Source organism: Mauremys reevesii, linkage group 4, assembly GCF_016161935.1.
Source record: "Mauremys reevesii isolate NIE-2019 linkage group 4, ASM1616193v1, whole genome shotgun sequence".
Taxonomy (NCBI): Eukaryota; Metazoa; Chordata; order Testudines; family Geoemydidae; genus Mauremys; species Mauremys reevesii.
The window spans coordinates 95,948,357-95,966,911 of NC_052626.1; the positions used below are offsets into that span (position 1 = coordinate 95,948,357).

General features: G+C 42.1%; 1 protein-coding gene across 22 annotated transcripts in view; it reads right to left on the minus strand.

The window, feature by feature from the left end:
* The window catches only part of MICAL2 (microtubule associated monooxygenase, calponin and LIM domain containing 2), a 193,326-nt gene that overhangs the window by 78,093 nt on the left and 96,678 nt on the right, over window positions 1-18,555 (minus strand). For 12 of the 22 annotated variants that reach the window (XR_005597517.1, XM_039534214.1, XM_039534216.1 and 9 more), the window contains 5 exons: window positions 17,150-17,281; window positions 6,218-6,325; window positions 5,680-5,763; window positions 4,178-4,364; window positions 158-246 (listed from right to left, as the gene is read on the minus strand). Coding sequence is in view for 21 of the 22 variants with exons in the window: in XM_039534214.1 (XP_039390148.1) it covers window positions 158-246; window positions 4,178-4,364; window positions 5,680-5,763; window positions 6,218-6,325; window positions 17,150-17,281 (600 nt within the window). In the remaining variant the exon portion in view is untranslated. The remainder of the gene's footprint in view (window positions 1-157; window positions 247-4,177; window positions 4,365-5,679; window positions 5,764-6,217; window positions 6,326-17,149; window positions 17,282-18,555) is intronic. The other 10 variants (XM_039534217.1, XM_039534222.1, XM_039534221.1 and 7 more) reach the window with 4 other exon arrangements.

Sequence of the window (18,555 nt, forward strand, 5' to 3'; positions counted from 1 at the left end):
ATTCTCAAACCATAAATATGCCAAATGCAAAAGAATAAAAGGTTAGCATTATTTCAGGGTACTTTTCCCCATTTTTCTGGTGGGGGTGGGAAGAGAAAGAAACCAAACCCCACAAAACTGCCTCAACATTTATTGCATTAGACGTATCAATACATACTTTCTCTTGCGTTTTTAATGTAGATCGTCTCTTCCTGTGCTTATTGCTTGTTTTACAGTGTGTAAAATGAGGTTTGCAGTAAAATTTACCTGTAAAAGAAATTACATTATATTTAGCCGGTAGGTCCAAGGACTAAAAACAAGCCAATGTATCTGTAAGACGACTGAAGCAGCAAGTCTAGTGGTCAGAGGACAGCAAGAGGAATTGGGACTTCTGTTCTATTCCCAGATTTGCTACTGACACACTGAATGACCCTGAACAAGTTGCTTTCTGTGTACTGGTTCACACACAGGTGGCATTACCCCACGTCACATTTCTATCACACGTTTAACGTCAGTAAAATGCTTTGCGATCCTAGAAGTACAACCCAATTTCAGATGCTAACCAGTTAACCTGTTGAACCTGTTCCACTGTGTATAAAGAAACAGTCATTGAAGCAGGAGAACGGAAACCTGGGTCTACCCTCTTCCCTACTGAGTGCCCATAGGCGGCAGGTTTGTGTAATTTTTGGTGGGCCCAAAATAGTGGTGCCCCCACACTGCTCCCGCCCTGTAAGCTGATATAAAATGAAGCTACAACACGTCAGTGCCACAAGATTACAAGGGTCAATTACAAGTGGAAAGTCAGAAGCAGCACTTGCCTACTTCAATATACAGTATTATATTTTGTTGCACCTGTTGTGATGAAGTGGAAATGTTATTAATATTTTCTCTGAATACTGTGTGGGTGCCTCAGTTTCCCCTGCAAGGTGCCAACTGAAGGTGTTGGGGACAAAGATCAGGTGGCCTCCTTGTCCGGAATCGAGACACAAAGGCCAGATGAGGGAGTGTCAGTTTGGAGCTGGCTGGAGAAATGGGGAGAGGCCCAGAACTTGGGTCTGGGCTCCACACCCCCCAAGATGGACCTGACTGAGGGGTCCTGTTTTCTGTATCCACACGGTTTGTTCTAGACTGTGATCCTGTCATCTAATAAACCTTCTGTTTTACTGGCTGGCTGAGAGTCACGTCTGACTGCAGAGTTGGGGTGCAGGGACCTCTGGCTGCCCCAGGACCCCGCCTGGGCGGACTCACTGCGGAAAGTGCATGGTGTGGAAGGGCATGCTGAATGCTCTGAGGTCAGACCCAGGAAGGTGTAAACTTCTTGCCCTGGAGACAGTCTGCTCAGAGAGGAGGCTCCCCCAGAGTCCTGACTGGCTTTGAAGGAGTGGTTCCTCCAGAGCATCCCAGCATCCCCTTCCACACCATGTGCTTCCTGGAAGTCCGCACAGGCACTAACACTCCCTCCTCTGGCCTTTGTCAAGAAGGCTAACAGCATTTTGGGCTGTATAAGTAGGGGCACTGCCAGCAGATCGAGAGACATGATCATTCTCCTCTATTCAACATTGGTGAGGCCTCATCTAGAGTACTATGTCCAGTTTTGGGCCCCACATTGCAAAGAAGGATGTGGAAAAATTGGAAAGTCCAGTGGAGGGCAACAAAAATGATTAGGGCGCTGGAGCACATGACTTCTGAGGAGAGGCTGAGGGAACTGGGATTGTTTAGTCTGCAGAAGAGAAGAATGAGGGGGGATTTGATAGCTGCTTTCAACTACCTGAAAGGGGGTTCCAAAGAGGATGGATCTAGACTGTTCTCAGTGGTACTTGATGTCAGAACAAGGAGCAATGGTCTCAAGTTGCAGTGGGGGAGGTTTAGGTTGGATATTAAGAAAAACTTTTTCACTAGCAGGGTGGTGAAGAACTGGAATGGGTTACCTAGGGAGGTGGTGGAATCTCCTTCCTTAGAGGTTTTTAAGGCCCGGCTTGACAAAGCCCTGGCGGGGATGATTTAGTTGGGGATTGGTCCTGCTTTCAGCAGGGGGTTGGACTAGCTGACCTCCTGAGGTCCCTTCAAACCCTGATATTCTATGATACTCTAAACTGACCACCAAATTTAAGTTGCGTGTTTTTCCCGTCAGGTGAGGACTCTGGGGCAGGGCTGGGGATAAGGAACTTGGGGTGCAGACAAGCTGCCCCAGGGCTAGGGCCAAAGAGGACTCCCCTCCACCCTCCCTGGCAGCAGCAAGTTCCAGGGGAGGGACCCCTTCTGCCCCCCCAGTCACTGCACATGCTCTAGGGTCCCTCTCAGGTCCAGAAAGCCCACTCGCCTCCCCTATGGTGGGTACCGGGGGAGGGGAAGTTGCCATCACGTGTGGCCTCCCCTGCTGCCACCCCTCACCATAGCCTCACTGGGGATGGGGCTGCCCCTTGCCCAGCATGGTGCAGGAGTGGGGACTGCAGGGTGGTAGCTGGGGAGGGGCACAGTATCACAAAATTCACCTAAGCCCCAGCTGCACAGGTCTAGGAAGCTCCCCTCCCCAGTGGTGTAGCCAGGTTCTAACATCAGGGGGAGTGAACATGTAAAAAAAGGTGCCAGCCAACATATCCAATTACTAATTACTGCCGCCCCTCCCCCTCCCGGCAGAGCCCACCCTGGTTCCGGGAGCGGGCAGCTGCGAGCTCCTCCTCCTCTCCCCGGGGGAGCCCAGCAACCAGCCCACGCTGCCTGCAGAGCCCAGAGCCAGCTGGCGGCCACACGCAAAACCCGGTCCAGACTCCAAGTCCGGAGCCCAGTGCTGGCTGCCTGGAAAGGTGCTGATTTTGTAAAATGTGCTCAAAGGGGAGCGGCTGCTTCCCCCCTTCCACCCCACTATGCTACTGGGTGGGCGGGGATGCTCTGGAGCTGGGGATGATGGTAGTGGCAGCCAGGGGCCAGTGCCTGCTCCAGGCAGGGCCAGGGGAGAAATCCAGCTCCAGATATTGGTGGAGCACAGCCCACAGCTCTGAATATTCCTGGGGCTGGGGCTCCTCCAGCCCATATAACCTGGCGCCCATGTGAGTGCCGTAGCCCCTGGACTAGAGAGTCTTCTCACTCTGACTCTGGCCCAGTGAATATTTAGAGTGGAACAGTTTTAACATGAGAGATTGAAAGAGCCAGGCCCCAAAATACCCCAGAGGCCGGTAGTTAGGACACTTTCCTGAGAGATGAGACCCAAGTTCAAATCCCTTCTCCATATCAGGTAGAGAGAGGTATCGAACCTGGGTCTCACGCATCCTGGGCGAGTTCCCTACAACAGACTTGAAAGTGGTAAGTGGGGCATTACTATCTGCCACACACTCAAGCAGCAGGAACTCAGGTACCATGGAGACTTTAATGATGGAAATTTAGATGCTCAGGAACTTTAGGTACCTACAGGGTTAAGGTGGCAGCAGAGTAGGGGTTTTGAGGCTCAGTGGTGCCTAAATGTTGGATTTAGGTGCCTAACTGGCACTTTAGGTGGCAAAGTTCTTTTGTGGCTCTACTCTACGTCTCTGTATACTGTGATGCACTGGTACAGTCACCGAAGTTCAGACCCTATTGTGAACATTTTGGGAAGGAAAGGGGACATTCTCGAACTTTAACATATCCCTTCTAGAAACAGGGGTCAGCCACAGAGGCCAGGTGTGGATCCCACGAGCTACAGCCTCTTTGGGGATGGGAAAAAAATCCACACTTTTTTTTATTTGTTTCAAAACTGCGATTAATTCTGCCTCACTCTCACACTGTATGTTGAATAAGGAAAATGTTTTTATAAACTGCGGGGGAGAATGATTAGGAGGCTGGAGTGTTACTTTGGCAAGTGAAGGTCAATGCAGGAAAACAATCCTTTTTGTCTTTACTTCAACCCACAATCAGAGACGTGACATGTCAACCCACAATCAGAGAAGTGACACGTGTTTGATCTCTCAACCAAGTTTCCAGCAAACATTTCTTCATTTAAACAGAACTACCATGAGGTCAGTCATAATTAGGCTTAACTGAAAGGGTTGGGACTGCAATTGCAGTGGGAATATAAATTGTGAAAGATCAGCATGAGCAAAATTTATTAATGGGTCATGCACATCTCCTGACTGAGCTACCTGGCCTCTACGTTTTTCTGCTCTGTTCAAGCTTTAAGATGCATACATTTAAAAAAAAAATCTTAAATAAATAGTTACTATATTACCTTCTTCTACATCAAAAGCATAGATTCCTAGGCGGAGCGTTGTAGAACATACATCACACTTAAAGCATTCCCTATGAAAGAAGTGGCCCTCTGCACTCAGGCGCTCCATGACATATACCCGTTTCTTGCAGAAATAACAGATGTCACTGCCACCTATAGTCTGAGGAAATTCTTTTCGCAGAGATCCCTGTTAAAGATAAGTAAAAGATTAAAACATAGGTAAAGTATTGTGTTGCCAATCAACTACAGTACATGCATATACTTCATCTACTACATTGCTGCTTTATTAAATATCCCATGCAGTTTTCACACACGTACTTAATATGAGTAGCTGCTGTCAACTTTTCTGCTGTCTCCTCTTTGTACTCATTTAATAGGATACTTTGTTTATACAACACTCGAAAATACTCACTTTACTAAGACTTTTAAGGGACAAAGTTTCAGCTGGGCCTGCACCCAGCCTCCACACAAGATTGTGTGTGTGCATTCACGTGCATGTGTGCGCATACACACACACACACACTTTTGTACTTGTACAGGTACAAGGTAATATTCACCCCCAACACCCATTTGTTAAACTACGGCGTGCTGGCTCAAATGCAAACGTTTGCATGAGTATAAGTATTAGAGCTTAGGCAGATGTTTGCACCTGCAAAGCACAGACATATGCCAGAGTATGAAATGCTCTGCTAGTATTTGAAAACACATTTATTTATACCTAACTGTTTTGAGGTTGGTATTTTTGTCCTTAGATTGCCTGTACACGTTTTTACATTGCTTCTTCCCAAGGTATATTTGGAATACACTAGAAATTGTGGTTTTAAAATATGGTATTAACTACTGAAATCTTTTTTAAAATGTTAATGACATTCTTTATTTCCCCAAGGTTTATTACTGATGGATCCTTGTGTCTGCAAGGCCCATCAGGAACCAAGCAGACCAAATCTGGTCATGCTTCAGTTTTCCCACAAAAGGGCATGTATGATGAGGCTGCAAAAGCAACCTCTATTGGATACCCTTATTCTACCTAGCTATGGGCCCATGCAGAACTGTCCCCTACGTCTTACATGAGAAGAAGTAATCTGCATGGAGAGGAGGAGGTTGGGGCTTTGACAAGATACATATAAGCAACATGCAGACTATACCACCTAACCTCCAGATCCCCATCAGAGACCATCGTTTTGTGGTACCTCACTTTTTGGTGTTAAACCACAACCAAGGCGCAATGCACTTCCATCTTATGCTTCCCCTCTAGCTGTGCATTGTTTGTGTGCAAGTGTCAGTCAACATTTGCCCCCTCCATCTCATTTGCCAAAACAGATTATTTCGACACACAAAATTTCCAAAATATGCAAGCATAGAAGTGAAAAAAGCCAGTCGCAAATACTATGTTAATGGAGTACGGACAGTGATGAACTATTGCTAAGCTGAAACAACTGCATATTAGTACTTGCTAATAACTAAGCACCACGATAACACCACCTCACTTTGCCTTTCAATACCTCACAACTCTGAACAATAGAAGCACAAGTAGGAGAAGTGGAATAGGAAGTGGGGAAAGATGTAGCTGTGTCCAATGACTGGTTCTGAATTCAACACAATATCATCATAGTTTAGAACTGCTTACTTCAAAGGAAACATGAATTATTCAACATACATATCTGGAATGTAACTGTACAAACATGCACTAATAAAAACTTTCTTCAGAAACCAACTTTGATTAACAACTGTCTTTACTTACTAGTTGCACTAGCAATTACACTTAGTAGACACTCCCAAGATTTTAAGATGCAGAGGCAAGTAATAAAATATAACAGAAGCCCTGGTCTCTGACATTTACAGAATATACCCATGCATATCTTTTGCTAATAAGCACCTAGTTTTTGGAGAAAAGAAAAAGAAAAAAAAAAGGGAGAAAAATTCCAGAATGCTTAAGGACCAGAATTGATCCAATTCTAGAATCTTAAATTGGATCGTTGGGATCCTGGAAATGTTACTCATAAAATGAAGATATTTAATTCTTTGTGGGTTTAGCCTTACCAGTTCTGGGGAGGAAAACTGTGGCTTGGGCCTGTGGTCATTCACATAGAGATTGACAAGGACTTCAGCCACAACCCCTATTCCATGTGACACCTTTCCTACAGTCATCTAACCAGCAAAGGGAGAAGATGAAGAATAGAAGAAAGAGTTTTCATTATTTCTGAGAAAAGGACACAACTTATTTGAAAACACACACACAAGTGCAAGCAGTGATAAAAACAGGCTAGAAATGAGAAAGAAGAAAGTCTAGCACAATGTGGGTATTGCCATGCATTATCTACAACAGGGGTAGGCAACCTATGGCACGCCGACCCCTGATCTACAAACAAAAGGAATTTGCTCTTTTTTATTTTAAGTAAAATTTTTCTCCTTAATATGATGCTCATTTTCTAAAATGTACATATTCCAAAGAGGATGAGAGGAATGGAAACTACAACTTCACAATGAAGATTCATCAATCCCAGAGCTTCATAAAAACATTCCACAAAAGTTCACAGGAAGCTCTGTAAGAAAATATTCAGTTAAAATTGACAAACTATTCATTATTTTCCTGCCTAACCACTCTTATCTTATGATTTTGATATTAGAAATAAATTTGAGAGGCTTGGAACCAACTGCTTAATATAAATTTAACAACCCCTCCTCCCCCAAAATAAACCCAAACCCCACCACCACCCTGAAGGTGATGCCAAAACAGACCACTGCAGCAAAAGCATAAATTCATATGAACAATATGAATTTATGGATTAACACAAGATAACGAAGACTAAGTGAGGAAATCTAGGTTAGAATCTAGTAATGGGAGATTACACCTTCGTCTGCTCCCAACAGTTTTTAGTTATGACAAAATATTTCTAAGCATATTGCATCAGTTATAAATTAAATTAAATTAAATTAAATTAAAATAAAATGCACAGAACTGACACTCCCATATATTAGAGACACAAGGCAGGTCAGGTAATCTCTCTTGTTGGACCAGCCACAGAAGTTGGTCCAATAAAAGATATTGCCTCACCTACCTTCTCTCATATATCCTGGGACCCACATGGCTACAACAACAACAACATCACAAAGAACTAGCGTCTATTGGTATTTTATGAGGATACATTAAATAATTATTAGAAAGGAAAGAGGTTGGCATCTGCTTAATTCCACCATTTGCACCATGGTGGTTAGGTTATTCTTAATTATATTTGTAAAATGAGCTGGACTTCAAGAACCATCCACTCCCATGCTTACATCAGACAACCTTTGTTAGCCACACTGTAGTTCTTCAGAACAATATTCTCAAAGCAAAAAAAAAAAAAATGTATAGCATCTGCTCTGAAGTCATTATTATTACAGAATTTCCAGTCTCTGCTTAAACCAACAACATTCATTTTAGACTAAGCTGGGGCAGATATTGAGTGATACCACAGAAGAAGCTACTCCGTTCCGGTAATAAATGAATCAGCTGCTTGAACTTTATTTCCTCTGAAAACCTTTTGTCTACTGAATTACAATTCCCCAGGGGATTAGCCTGTATTAATCTTCCGTGCTCTCAATTTTATTTATTTTTTCATTTAGACTGAGTCTCTATTAACGCACAATTTACAATGGAGATCTTACGGAAAAATTCAGTACTTCATAGGAGGAGAAAGGCACTGAAGAAATTAATCATGAGGAAGACATACAACTAAGAGCATGACATTTGATTCCGAAAGTGCTTGACCCTGCAAAGTACAGGCACTCTGGATCTGTTCCAGATAACAAAATGTGCTTAACTCAAACCATGTGAGCATTGACTTTGATGGGACTACTGGCGTTTAAACTTAATGACTAGGGCTAATGATTTGTCACAATAAAGGGCGTGTAAAATCAGTCTGGTTGTGAAAAAAGGCAATGGTCACAAACTGAAAATTAAAAACACTGCAAGTCATCTATTGCATTCTCTTAAGCCCAAATAGCTTGTATTTCACAATGAAAGCTATTTAAAAGCATTTGAGTATTTAAATATTGACCCATTCGCATTTATCCTACTGACTGACGGTCCAGCCTCTCCATAGCAGCAGAACAGAAGGGTGGGTGGGAGAGAATTACTACTGCTTTCTAGTCCCAGCGCACGTCTACTCATACAGCGTGGCAGCTCTCCCTTGGGCATAATAAAACTACCTTCATGAACGGCAGAAGCCATGTTGGCGGCAGAAGCTCATGAGTTGCTCAAGGGGGTGGTTTATTCACCCCCGAGTGACATAAGTTACGCAGACGTAAGCTGTAGTGTAGACATAGCCTAAGCCTCTACAAAGGCAGCAGAATAGGGGAGCCGCGAGTCTCTTAACTTGCTACTGAAGCTAGGCTAGGACTTTTTCCACCCGAACTAGGGAAGGCATAGAATCCATTCCGCAACCTCAAACTACTAGCCTCAGGAACAAGCATTTCTGCTCCCTGCTAATCCCCCATGCAGCCTAGGTTTCAACAAAACAGGTCCCAAGTTCCCACCACATCCACCCTCTCAAATGGGAAAGCCCCAAAACATCAAAAAGATATTTAAAAGAAACAAACCAAAAAGGTGAACATAAACATCCATGGAATCCATGATAATTGTTACAAACATTCAGCCTCAGTAATGACATTAACATTAACATTCAAGCTTATAAGCTTCTGGCTTCTACCTCCGTCCCTACTTTTACTTCTGGCCTCCTCGGGAATTGAAGCAGGCGCAGGCACAGGCTGAATTGTGTATCCACCGTTAGCTGGAAACCTGGCCCACGCTGGCGCCTCTGTAGATCTAACTATCTTTTCCCTCCACCTAGCAGGTGTGTCATCAATTTTAGGGGCCATCAATTTTATCACCACAGCAATTAACATAAAATCTCCAGCTATATCACAGTACCAAACACCTTTATTTGTATGATTAGTACTTATCACAGCCGTCCTATTACTACTCTCACTACCAGTACTCGCCGCAGGTATTACTATACTACTCACAGACCGAAACCTAAATACAACCTTCTTCGACCCTTCGGGTCACTTTGGCTACTTTGGGGTGGGGTGAAAGGAGCATAAAGGAGATTGCTTATGAAATTTACAAAAATTAAAGTGCACATCAGAACCTCTGAAATGTCCAGCAACTTATAGCTACCAAGGTGTCTTGAATGTTAATCAAACGATATGCACTTTTGGCTAGTAGATAAAAGATGAACAGCATGTACGCTATACAGACAACGCCAAATAACCTCTGATTTTTTAAAAATGGGAGTAACTGCTGTAAAATATGTATATTCATCACCTTGTCGGGCCCAAGTAGTGTAATTCTTATGTACAAGATGGCATATTAAATCAGATCTTAGCATTAATAGTTATGTTACTTTTCACTGAAGGTGAACCTCCCTTTCTTTCCCTTTCATTACATTTTTAAAACCACAACTGTTCTCCCAAAACTCTACATTTGTGCAAATTTAAGCAGCAATTTACTTATTGCACTATGGCTTCCTGAATAAAGAGCTCATTGAGACATCAGCTGAAGCAGGAAGTTTCAGCTTCATCTTGTTAAATAGTCATGTAATAATTTAAACAAACAAAGCTACACATAACTAGATGACTATTTGAAGGAGGGGCAAAATACTATTGACGTTAACCTACATTCCTTGTTTGGTTTCTCTTCTCCACCCATTAAAACAATTAGTGCTGATATTAAAACAACCAAAACAAGAGCTAGCAAAACTGCATACCTACGCCTACTATTAAGTGCAATATTAAAAGCAAATGTATTCATTACGAAAACAAATGCAAATTCAGTGTAAAACAAAAAGTGACTTCAATTCAAGTTGGTGGTGACCAAATGACCCTCTCCATAAGCATTCCCATCCTCAAATCACAGGGTATCATTTCCAGCTGATGGCTGTTCAGTGGTCTATATAAAATTATCTTGATTGTCTAATATCCCATGAACACATGCCCACATCACAGAAACCACGAATACAAAAGACACTAAACAGTAATCTTGTCAGAAGTCTCAGCAGGTGGGGTAAGAACTGAATGGGATTGAAGACTGAACTAAATCTTATTCCTTGGTCCCTCCGGTGTACTGGTGCTATCCATGCTGTACATGTACTGCAGATGAATAAAAAAAGGTCAGTCTGCAAATACTTCAATATTGCACTCTCCATAAACAATGACTTCAGACATTTTTTTTTAAATAGCAAAAGTAGGAGAAAACATTACTCTTAAATTGTTGATCCCAGACCTAGCTAAATTAATACAGAAGAAATTGTGTAGGCAACAGTGTTGGAACTACATTTAAGAGGAATCAACTGAACTCTTCCTCCATAGCTACTGGCTTGATAACAGGTTTTGAAAAAGCAGTTACTAGGCCATCCCATCCTTCGTCTCTTTTTCCTTCCAAATCTGATATCAATGACCGATAGTTCTTAGCAGAGTTTTCCCAACTCTGAGCAGATTCAATGATGATGGTAATCAAGTTTATATGTATCATGACTGCAAACTCAAAATACAAGACAAAATGGGATTGGTTATCCACAGAAAGCAAGGCAGCACAAAGAGATTCAGTCTCCAAGTAGGTTAGCTGAACAGCACAGTTTAGACTATCAACTAAAGTCTGGTCCTTCAAGTGACACAAAAGGGCCAGATTCTGGCTTCAACTCGTCAGCAGTAAATTCCCCTGGTGTAGGAAAACTCCCTCTTGGTGTAAAAGATGCCACAGCAAGCTATTGTGCCAGCTGTCTCTCCCTCTTCCCCTCCAATCCAGCGTGTGCGTCAACTGAGGGAGGGTAGGTGTTGGGGGGGGAGAGGAGGTGCCTGGCAGAGTCATGCTCTGTTATACCCATCTTCTCTGATGTAGCGTTCACTCAAGGCTCTAGGCCCATGTCATAACTTAGAGCAGTTCTTTTGCTGCTCTAAACCTCATTGGCACAGGCAGCCCCTCAGAAATAGGGAGCTGCAAGCAGTTGAACAATGTCCCCCCTCCAGTTTCCTTTGCTGAGCAGATCTCAACTACAGGAGAGAATCTGGCCCCGCATTTGTATACCAGAAAGATGATCCTTTAGCAGATGGAAGTCTGCCAGCTTTCATACAGCTTAAATTAGTTACACTGCTGTGCTGCACTTTGCTTGCCTGATACTGATCATTTACTCTGAACCTACAAACACTTAAGCATAACTTGGCTCATGCATGTAATCCCCTTGTGACTACTAATAGTCTTTGTATGATCATGGCCATAGTTATTGCTCTACATGACATACTGCTGCACATGACAAATATGTCTACAGAGGGCCAGCCCTACACCAAATGCTGCCCCAGGCAAGGAGTGCCTTTGGCACCCCCTCATCCGTTTGTTAAACTTCTGAATACCTTATTTTGTATTGCATTTGTAGCCCATTTCATGACTTTGCTTCACAATTTGAATGCATGGATTTATCCCTGTTGGACATTCTATTTTCCCTTTTGGTCACTTACAACAAAAACAGCACCTTGAGCCCGACACCTCAGTTGGCCACCTTGGTCGCCTTCCCTAAATCCAGCCCGGTGTCTACAGTAGTGGTGTTGGGTATCTAGGTTTCCTAAAAAGGGTCCCTTATGTTGCTCATAGAGCAACACGCAAGGTGACACTACGCAAATATCTAAAAAAGCAAATAAAAATTCAGAAGAACATTTTGTAAAAAAAAATTGAGGATTGTTGAACATAATTATTAATGGTACATTGCCAAAGCTCTACAGCAGGTTTATCTGGTTGGTTAACTGCTCCAATATTAATTCATTAGCTAAGGGGTTTGGAGGAGAAGCCTGGGTTCCATAATTTTGTAGAATATTATTTATATTGCCACTGCAATCAGATGTGCTAGTAGTTTTAACACACAAAGGAAAACACGAAAACTGCCCCAGGAGCATACAGTCTTTATCCCTCCTCGTTAGAGTTAGTCTCCTTTCCTCACCAAATGTCCTGCTTTTAAGCACTTGCTTATTCTTTAAAAAAAATTTTGACTGACTGCCCTGGCATAAATTTACTACTTAGATATTGTTTATCTGAGTAGGAAACACCCAACCCTTATCTTCAGCTGGTAATTCCAATCATATGATTCAAGGGAAGCAGTTAATCTGAGGTGTTGTAGATAGCAAAGCCAACTGATTGCAACATGTTTATAGTATGTATGACTTTTAGGGTTTAGGTAGCATAAAGCTTAGACAAGCACCGTCATTCTAAACTTTGGATCATCTTGATTTACATTGGAGATTATTGTTTAGAGTGTGGACCACCACATTGAACTCTTCACAGAAGATTCAGGGCAGTAGGAGTATTCAACATTCATTTGTACTAACCTCCCTGTGGCATCGTTTAAAAATTAATTCTCTTCCATTCCTAACAAGATGCAATAGCTAGACACTTTAATTAAAGGAATATGCCTTTAAAAAGAAATGGGAAGGCATGTTACATTTCCTTAACCTCCCTTCTAGAGGTATCCTTGCCTCAAGCTTAAAAATAGGTTTCAACATGTAAAGCTCTTCAGCCACTATTTTGAGAAAATATGTCAACACCCTTACGATGCATTACGAATGCCTCATAAGGGTAATGCTGTAACAGTCAGCATGGATTTGTCAAAAACAAATCGTGTCAAGCCAATCTGATAGCTTTCTTTGACAATGTAACAAGCCTTGTGGTTGAGGGGAAGCAGCAGACGTGGTATATCGTGATTTTAGTAAAGCTTATGAGAAGGTCATGCAAGACAGTATCAAAAACAAACTAGGGAAATGCACTCTAGTTGGAGCTGCTATAAGGTGGGTGCAAAACTGGTTGGAAAACCACTCCCAGAGAATAATCATCAGTGGTTCACAGTCACGCTAGAAGGGCATAACTAGTGTGGTCCTGCAGGGATCAGTTCTGAGTCCGGTTCTGTCCAATTTCTTCATCAGTGATTTAGATAATGGCATGGACAGTACACTTATCAAGTTTGCAGACAATACCAAGCTGAGAGGGGTTGCAAGTGCTTTGGAGGATAGGATTAAAATTCAAAATGATCTGGACCAACTGGAGAAATGGTCTGAAGTAAATAGGATGAAATTCAATAAGGACAAATGCAAAGTACTCCACTTAGGAAGGAACAAATCGGTTGCACACATACAAAATGGTAATTGCCTACCCAGGAAAGAGTACTGCGGAAAGCGATCCAAGAGTCATTGTGGACCACAAACAAAATACGAGTTAACAGTGTAACGCTGTTGCAAGAAAAACTAACATCTTCTGGGGTGTATTAGCAGGAGTGTTGTAAGTAAGACATGAGAAATCAATACTCTGCACTGATTAGGCCTCAACTGGAGTATTGTGTCCAGTTCTGGGCGCCACATTTCAGGTAAGATGTGGACAAATTGGAGACAGTCCAGAGAAAAGCAACAAAAATGATTAAAGGCCTAGAAAATGACCTATGAGGGAAGATTGAAAAAAATGGGTTAGTTTAGTCTGGAAAAGAGAAGACTGAGAAGGGACATAACAGTTTTCAAGTATGTAAAAGGTTGTTACAAGGAGGAGGAAGAAATACTGTTCTTCTTAACCTCTGAGGATAGGACAAGAAACAATGGGCTTAAGTTGCAGCAAGGGAGGTTTAGGTTGGACAGTAGGAAAAACTTCCTAACTGTCAGGATGGTTAAGCACTGAAATAAATTGCCTAGGGAGGTTGTGGAATCTCGATCATCGGAGATTTTTAAGACCAGGTTAGACAAACACCTGCGAGGGATGGTCTAGATAATACTTAGTCCTGCCATGAGTGCAGGGGACTAGACTAGATGCCTCTCGAGGTCCCTTTTAGACCTACGATTCTATGAAATCAGAATTCAACTGGTAGTAGGATCATCACGTCAGAGAACACAAGCAGTTCAGTATGTATTTCAAAATGAAAAATACTCAAAGATGTTAGTAGGCTGGCATTCTTACAGGGCAGGCTGTGAAGTCTCAGGAAGCTCAGAAAGACTTTTACACTCTCCATTGTTTCCCTGTAAAATAACAGTAAACTCCAGAAGTGCCACTGGCTTGATGGCCCTGGAGCACGTCCACATATTGAAGTCTGCGCTTTACTAGTGCCACCATTCGGAACAGATCACCAATGCAAATCCTGAGCCCTTTAAATCCAGTCGTAACATAACACTGACCCAGGCAACTTGTGGTGTATAGTTACATCCGGCAAGTTCAAATACACTGTTAAATGGCATCCAAAGTACTTGAAAATGGGCACTATGTGCCTGACACATTATTAAAATTTGTTTATATAAGGCCAGAAATTTAGACAGTGCTTTCTAGACAGAGTAAGATACATTCCCTGCCCTAAAAAGTTTGCCATCTAAAATAGACCAAATACGGGACACGTTAATTGAATTGTTAATTGAAGTAAGGAAGGGCATGGAGAGATTACTGCTTAGGAAATCAAGGCTGGAAGGATTTTTGGGTGGTGGGGGTGGGGAGCTTTTAAACACAGGATTTAAAATAGGGGTGGTCTTACTGGGAGACTGTTTCAAGTATAGAGACCCATTGTTGGCATTTGGTCTTTGCTAATATTACAGTAAATTTAGCAGTAGTCTACTCCTTGGGAAAATTACTTTATTTGAAAATTAACTGGATAATCAAGAAGACTTGTGATTCAAAAAAGGAAAATAAAACTTAAGCTGATCTGCCAATTAATGGCAAGCAAAATAATGTGTCGTATTAGGAAACTGAAGGGACCTGAGAGGATACGTAGGATACACAACAATCAGCTGTAACAGTAGTAGCATGCTTGATATGATATTTCTTCAGTGAGTGGGATACCAATAGTAATGGTTTGGACTCAGCGGCAATAGAGCAAGAAAGACTTATGTTCACTTCTGTAAACAAGTTCTCCATCTCTTGAAAAAAACCCAACAATCTAATAATATTACAGGCTCAGTCATAACTGCTTCCGTATGAATGCATCTACCTTAGAAGTGAGCGTGGTGGCCCTAATCAAGAAAGGAGGTCAAAACATTTCACAAGCTCTCAGTTTTTGTTTTTTTTTAAATTGTGAAGCATATGCAAAAAATCCCCAATACACCATTGTCAACATGTCACATTTCTCCACATGTGCTACTTAAACAGTGTTTCATCAACCAAGCCTGCAAACTGCCAGTGGCAGGGCAAGGATTTGCAACTGGAGGGGAGAAAAGGGGCATGATGAGTCATTGGAGGTGGGATGGAGAATGAGACTGCTCCACACTCATGCTGTAGCTCAGCTCCTGTCTGCAGGGCTTGGCCCAGCTCCCCACTCCAGGCATTGCAACCTGGCGCACGGGGTCACAGTCCCATTCAGGTTTCACCTGATCTTCCCTCTGTCATGAGGGGGCAGGGCCAGGCCAAATTTGAGTGAACGGCGTAACGACATGTCGCACAGGGTCATATGCAACTCCGTGCACCATCTCACAGCGCCCAGAACAGGAAGCCGGATCCAGCCCCACAAGACAGGAACAGCTGCTGCCAGGTGAGTGTCGGGCAGGCTCACTCTCCAGCCTTGCGTGAAAGGCACCACACATATATCTAAAGGCTGCTGGAGGAAGGGGAAGTGGCTGCCCCCACCCCAAAGCTGGTCCCTATTAGCTCCTTCATGTTTCTATGGAGTGGAGCACTGAGCAGCAGAATGTGTAAGCACTTGCTTACATATTGAATTTGATCTTTCTAGTCCTAAGTAATATGTCAAATATTTACCAAGCTCTAACAAAAAGTCACTAGGTCTTGTGCAGGTAACAGAAAAGATATTTTGAGCATGGATTATGTCAGGGGTAGGCAACCTAAGGCACATGTGCCGAAGGCGGAACATAAGCTGATTTTCAGTGGCACTCACACTGTCCAGGTCCTGGCCACCGGTCTGGGGGGCTCTGCATTTTAAGATGGGTACAAATCCACCAGGAATTTGACTGAAACAACTAATTTATACTCCTGAATATCTTCACATTCAGCCATTAATTATCTGGGCTGGATTTTGACCATGCTCATGGGTAATTTATGACATGGGTGTTTTTTTTAAAAGAATGATTGTTTTCATAGTGAGCAGAGACTTAAGCTGAGGAAGGATGGGTTGAAAGGTTTGAGCAGATTCTCTCTTAGCCTCCAAAACACATGGCAAACCATTTTAGGTTTTGATAAACAACCCTTCCCTAGCTCCCGCTTCTTAAATGTGGTGGTAGCACCTACTGGTTCCAGATGCTTCTATGTTTGTTCCCACAGCTGCTCTTTAAAATTTCTAGGAACTTTATGGCTTCCCCACTTATTCTTACTCCAAACCTGTTCAATATGCTTACTTGTTCTGAGGCTTGAAAGACAACCTGTGCTGCTGTTGCCATAACCGCTGGAGGAGAGAAAGGACACGTAGGTCCTTCCCAAAGATCTGGCCTACAAAGGAGATGGCTGAAAATACCCCAATTAAAATAGTTTCTGCATGTAGGGGAGAAGGAAGCTGAACCTTTTTAAACTTAGCCAGATCAAAGCTTGTGTTACTTCATCATTAATGGGAACTCTATATTTGTTGGATTTTAATTGATCAAATTGTCTTCAGTTACTTTATGCCTATTTCCTATGTATCAAAGCTGCTTTTATAGAGGAAACGTGTGCTCAAGCATTTAATTCTCAAAAGAAAGAGAGTTCGCGATATTATTAAAAGGAAACAAAAAAATCATTTAAAATTAGCTACTGCTAAGATTAAAATTCTCAAAAATGCATGACCTACTTCTTAGTTTTTAATCTGAATTACTTTTTGTTATGATATTTTACTTTTACAAACATGCAGAAGTAAATAAAAAAGTGAGCGGTTTAAACCTCTGCATTCAATGTGAAATAGTACGCACAGATTCTCCATGCAAAGCCAAGACCTTCAATCTGAGCCAATTCTTCTGCAGTTTTTAGAGCAAGAATGGATTTTACATGAAAATCTGTTAATAGAATACCTTGCTAGATTGAACAGCAGGGGAAGCTGAGTGAATAGATGATGAAGATGAAGTAGCAGCTGAATCATGAGCTGGAAGGCAAGAGGGAGTTGGGGGCTCATAATAGGACAGGCCTTTAATAGGTAGTTTATTCTGTATAGAGCAGAAATAGAGGAAAAATTATCAGAAAGGATAGTCACATTAACAAATGTTAAGATGATGGAATTGCACAACCATGCACAAGAAAAGGTTAGGAAGGTAGTAATAGTACAGTTACTTCAAAACTGAAACTCTGCTACTCTGGTCAAATAAACATGACTTGGCTCTTTGTTAAGGTACACATTATTAGAAAGTACAGTGAAGAGTAACAGAACACAACAATAAGCAGCTTCCAGAGAACAGTATCTGCTGCAACTCTTACAAGGGAATGCACCAGTCTAGTAGATTAACCTCTTCAGAGAGTGTGTTTTGCAATTACTTAGGTTTCTCGTTACTATGGAGTGTTTTACAGAATTCAGTCCACTATTTTAATATATTAGGAAATAGTGTCATCTCACACAATAGGTGTATGATCTTGTGCATGTACAAAACTTTGTAGTGCACATTTTCACTTAACACATATGCAATAAGGCCTATTATTCTGATTAATGGAATCTGCACTCAATTTGGTGTGTGCCACACTGAAAATATTTTTAAGTGGACAATATGAATGGATGGGATAATGAGATCATTATTAATTTTAACCTTATGAATTTAATAACATTTAATTATGATCTGGTATCTACAAGTGCTTAACAATTGAAGTCAGTACAAGTGATTGAATAAATAGAAATTATTTTTCTATTGGTCACAATTGGCTGAAAAGTTACAAGATGAGATAGTAAATTTGACCTCAGAGGTAAATGCAAAAGTTTGGTACAACATATATTCTGTTTGGCTAATCCTCAAATAAGTGCATTCCAACTTGCTACAGTTAAGTGAAATCTGCTGAGCCAATTAGCAAAAAAACTGAGGACTACTTGCGGCACCTTAGAGACTAACAAATTTATTTGGGCACAAGCTTTTGTGGGCTAAAACCCACTTCATCGGATGCATACAGTGGAAAATACAGTACGAAGATATATATACACACACACAGAACATGAAAAAAAAAATGGGATCCCACTGAGGGTTCCAAAAGAAACTACATCATCTACTCAAGAAACTCCCTGAAAAAGCACAGGAACAAATCTGCACAGACACACCCCTAGAACCCTAACCAGGGGTATTCTAGCTGCTACCCAGTAAAACCTGGAAATCCTGGACGTCCCATCATCTCAGGCATTGGCACCCTGACAGCAGGATTGTCTGGCTACGTAGACGCTCTCTTTAGGCCCTATGTTACCAGCACTCCTAGCGAACTTCAAGACACCATTCACTTTCTGAAG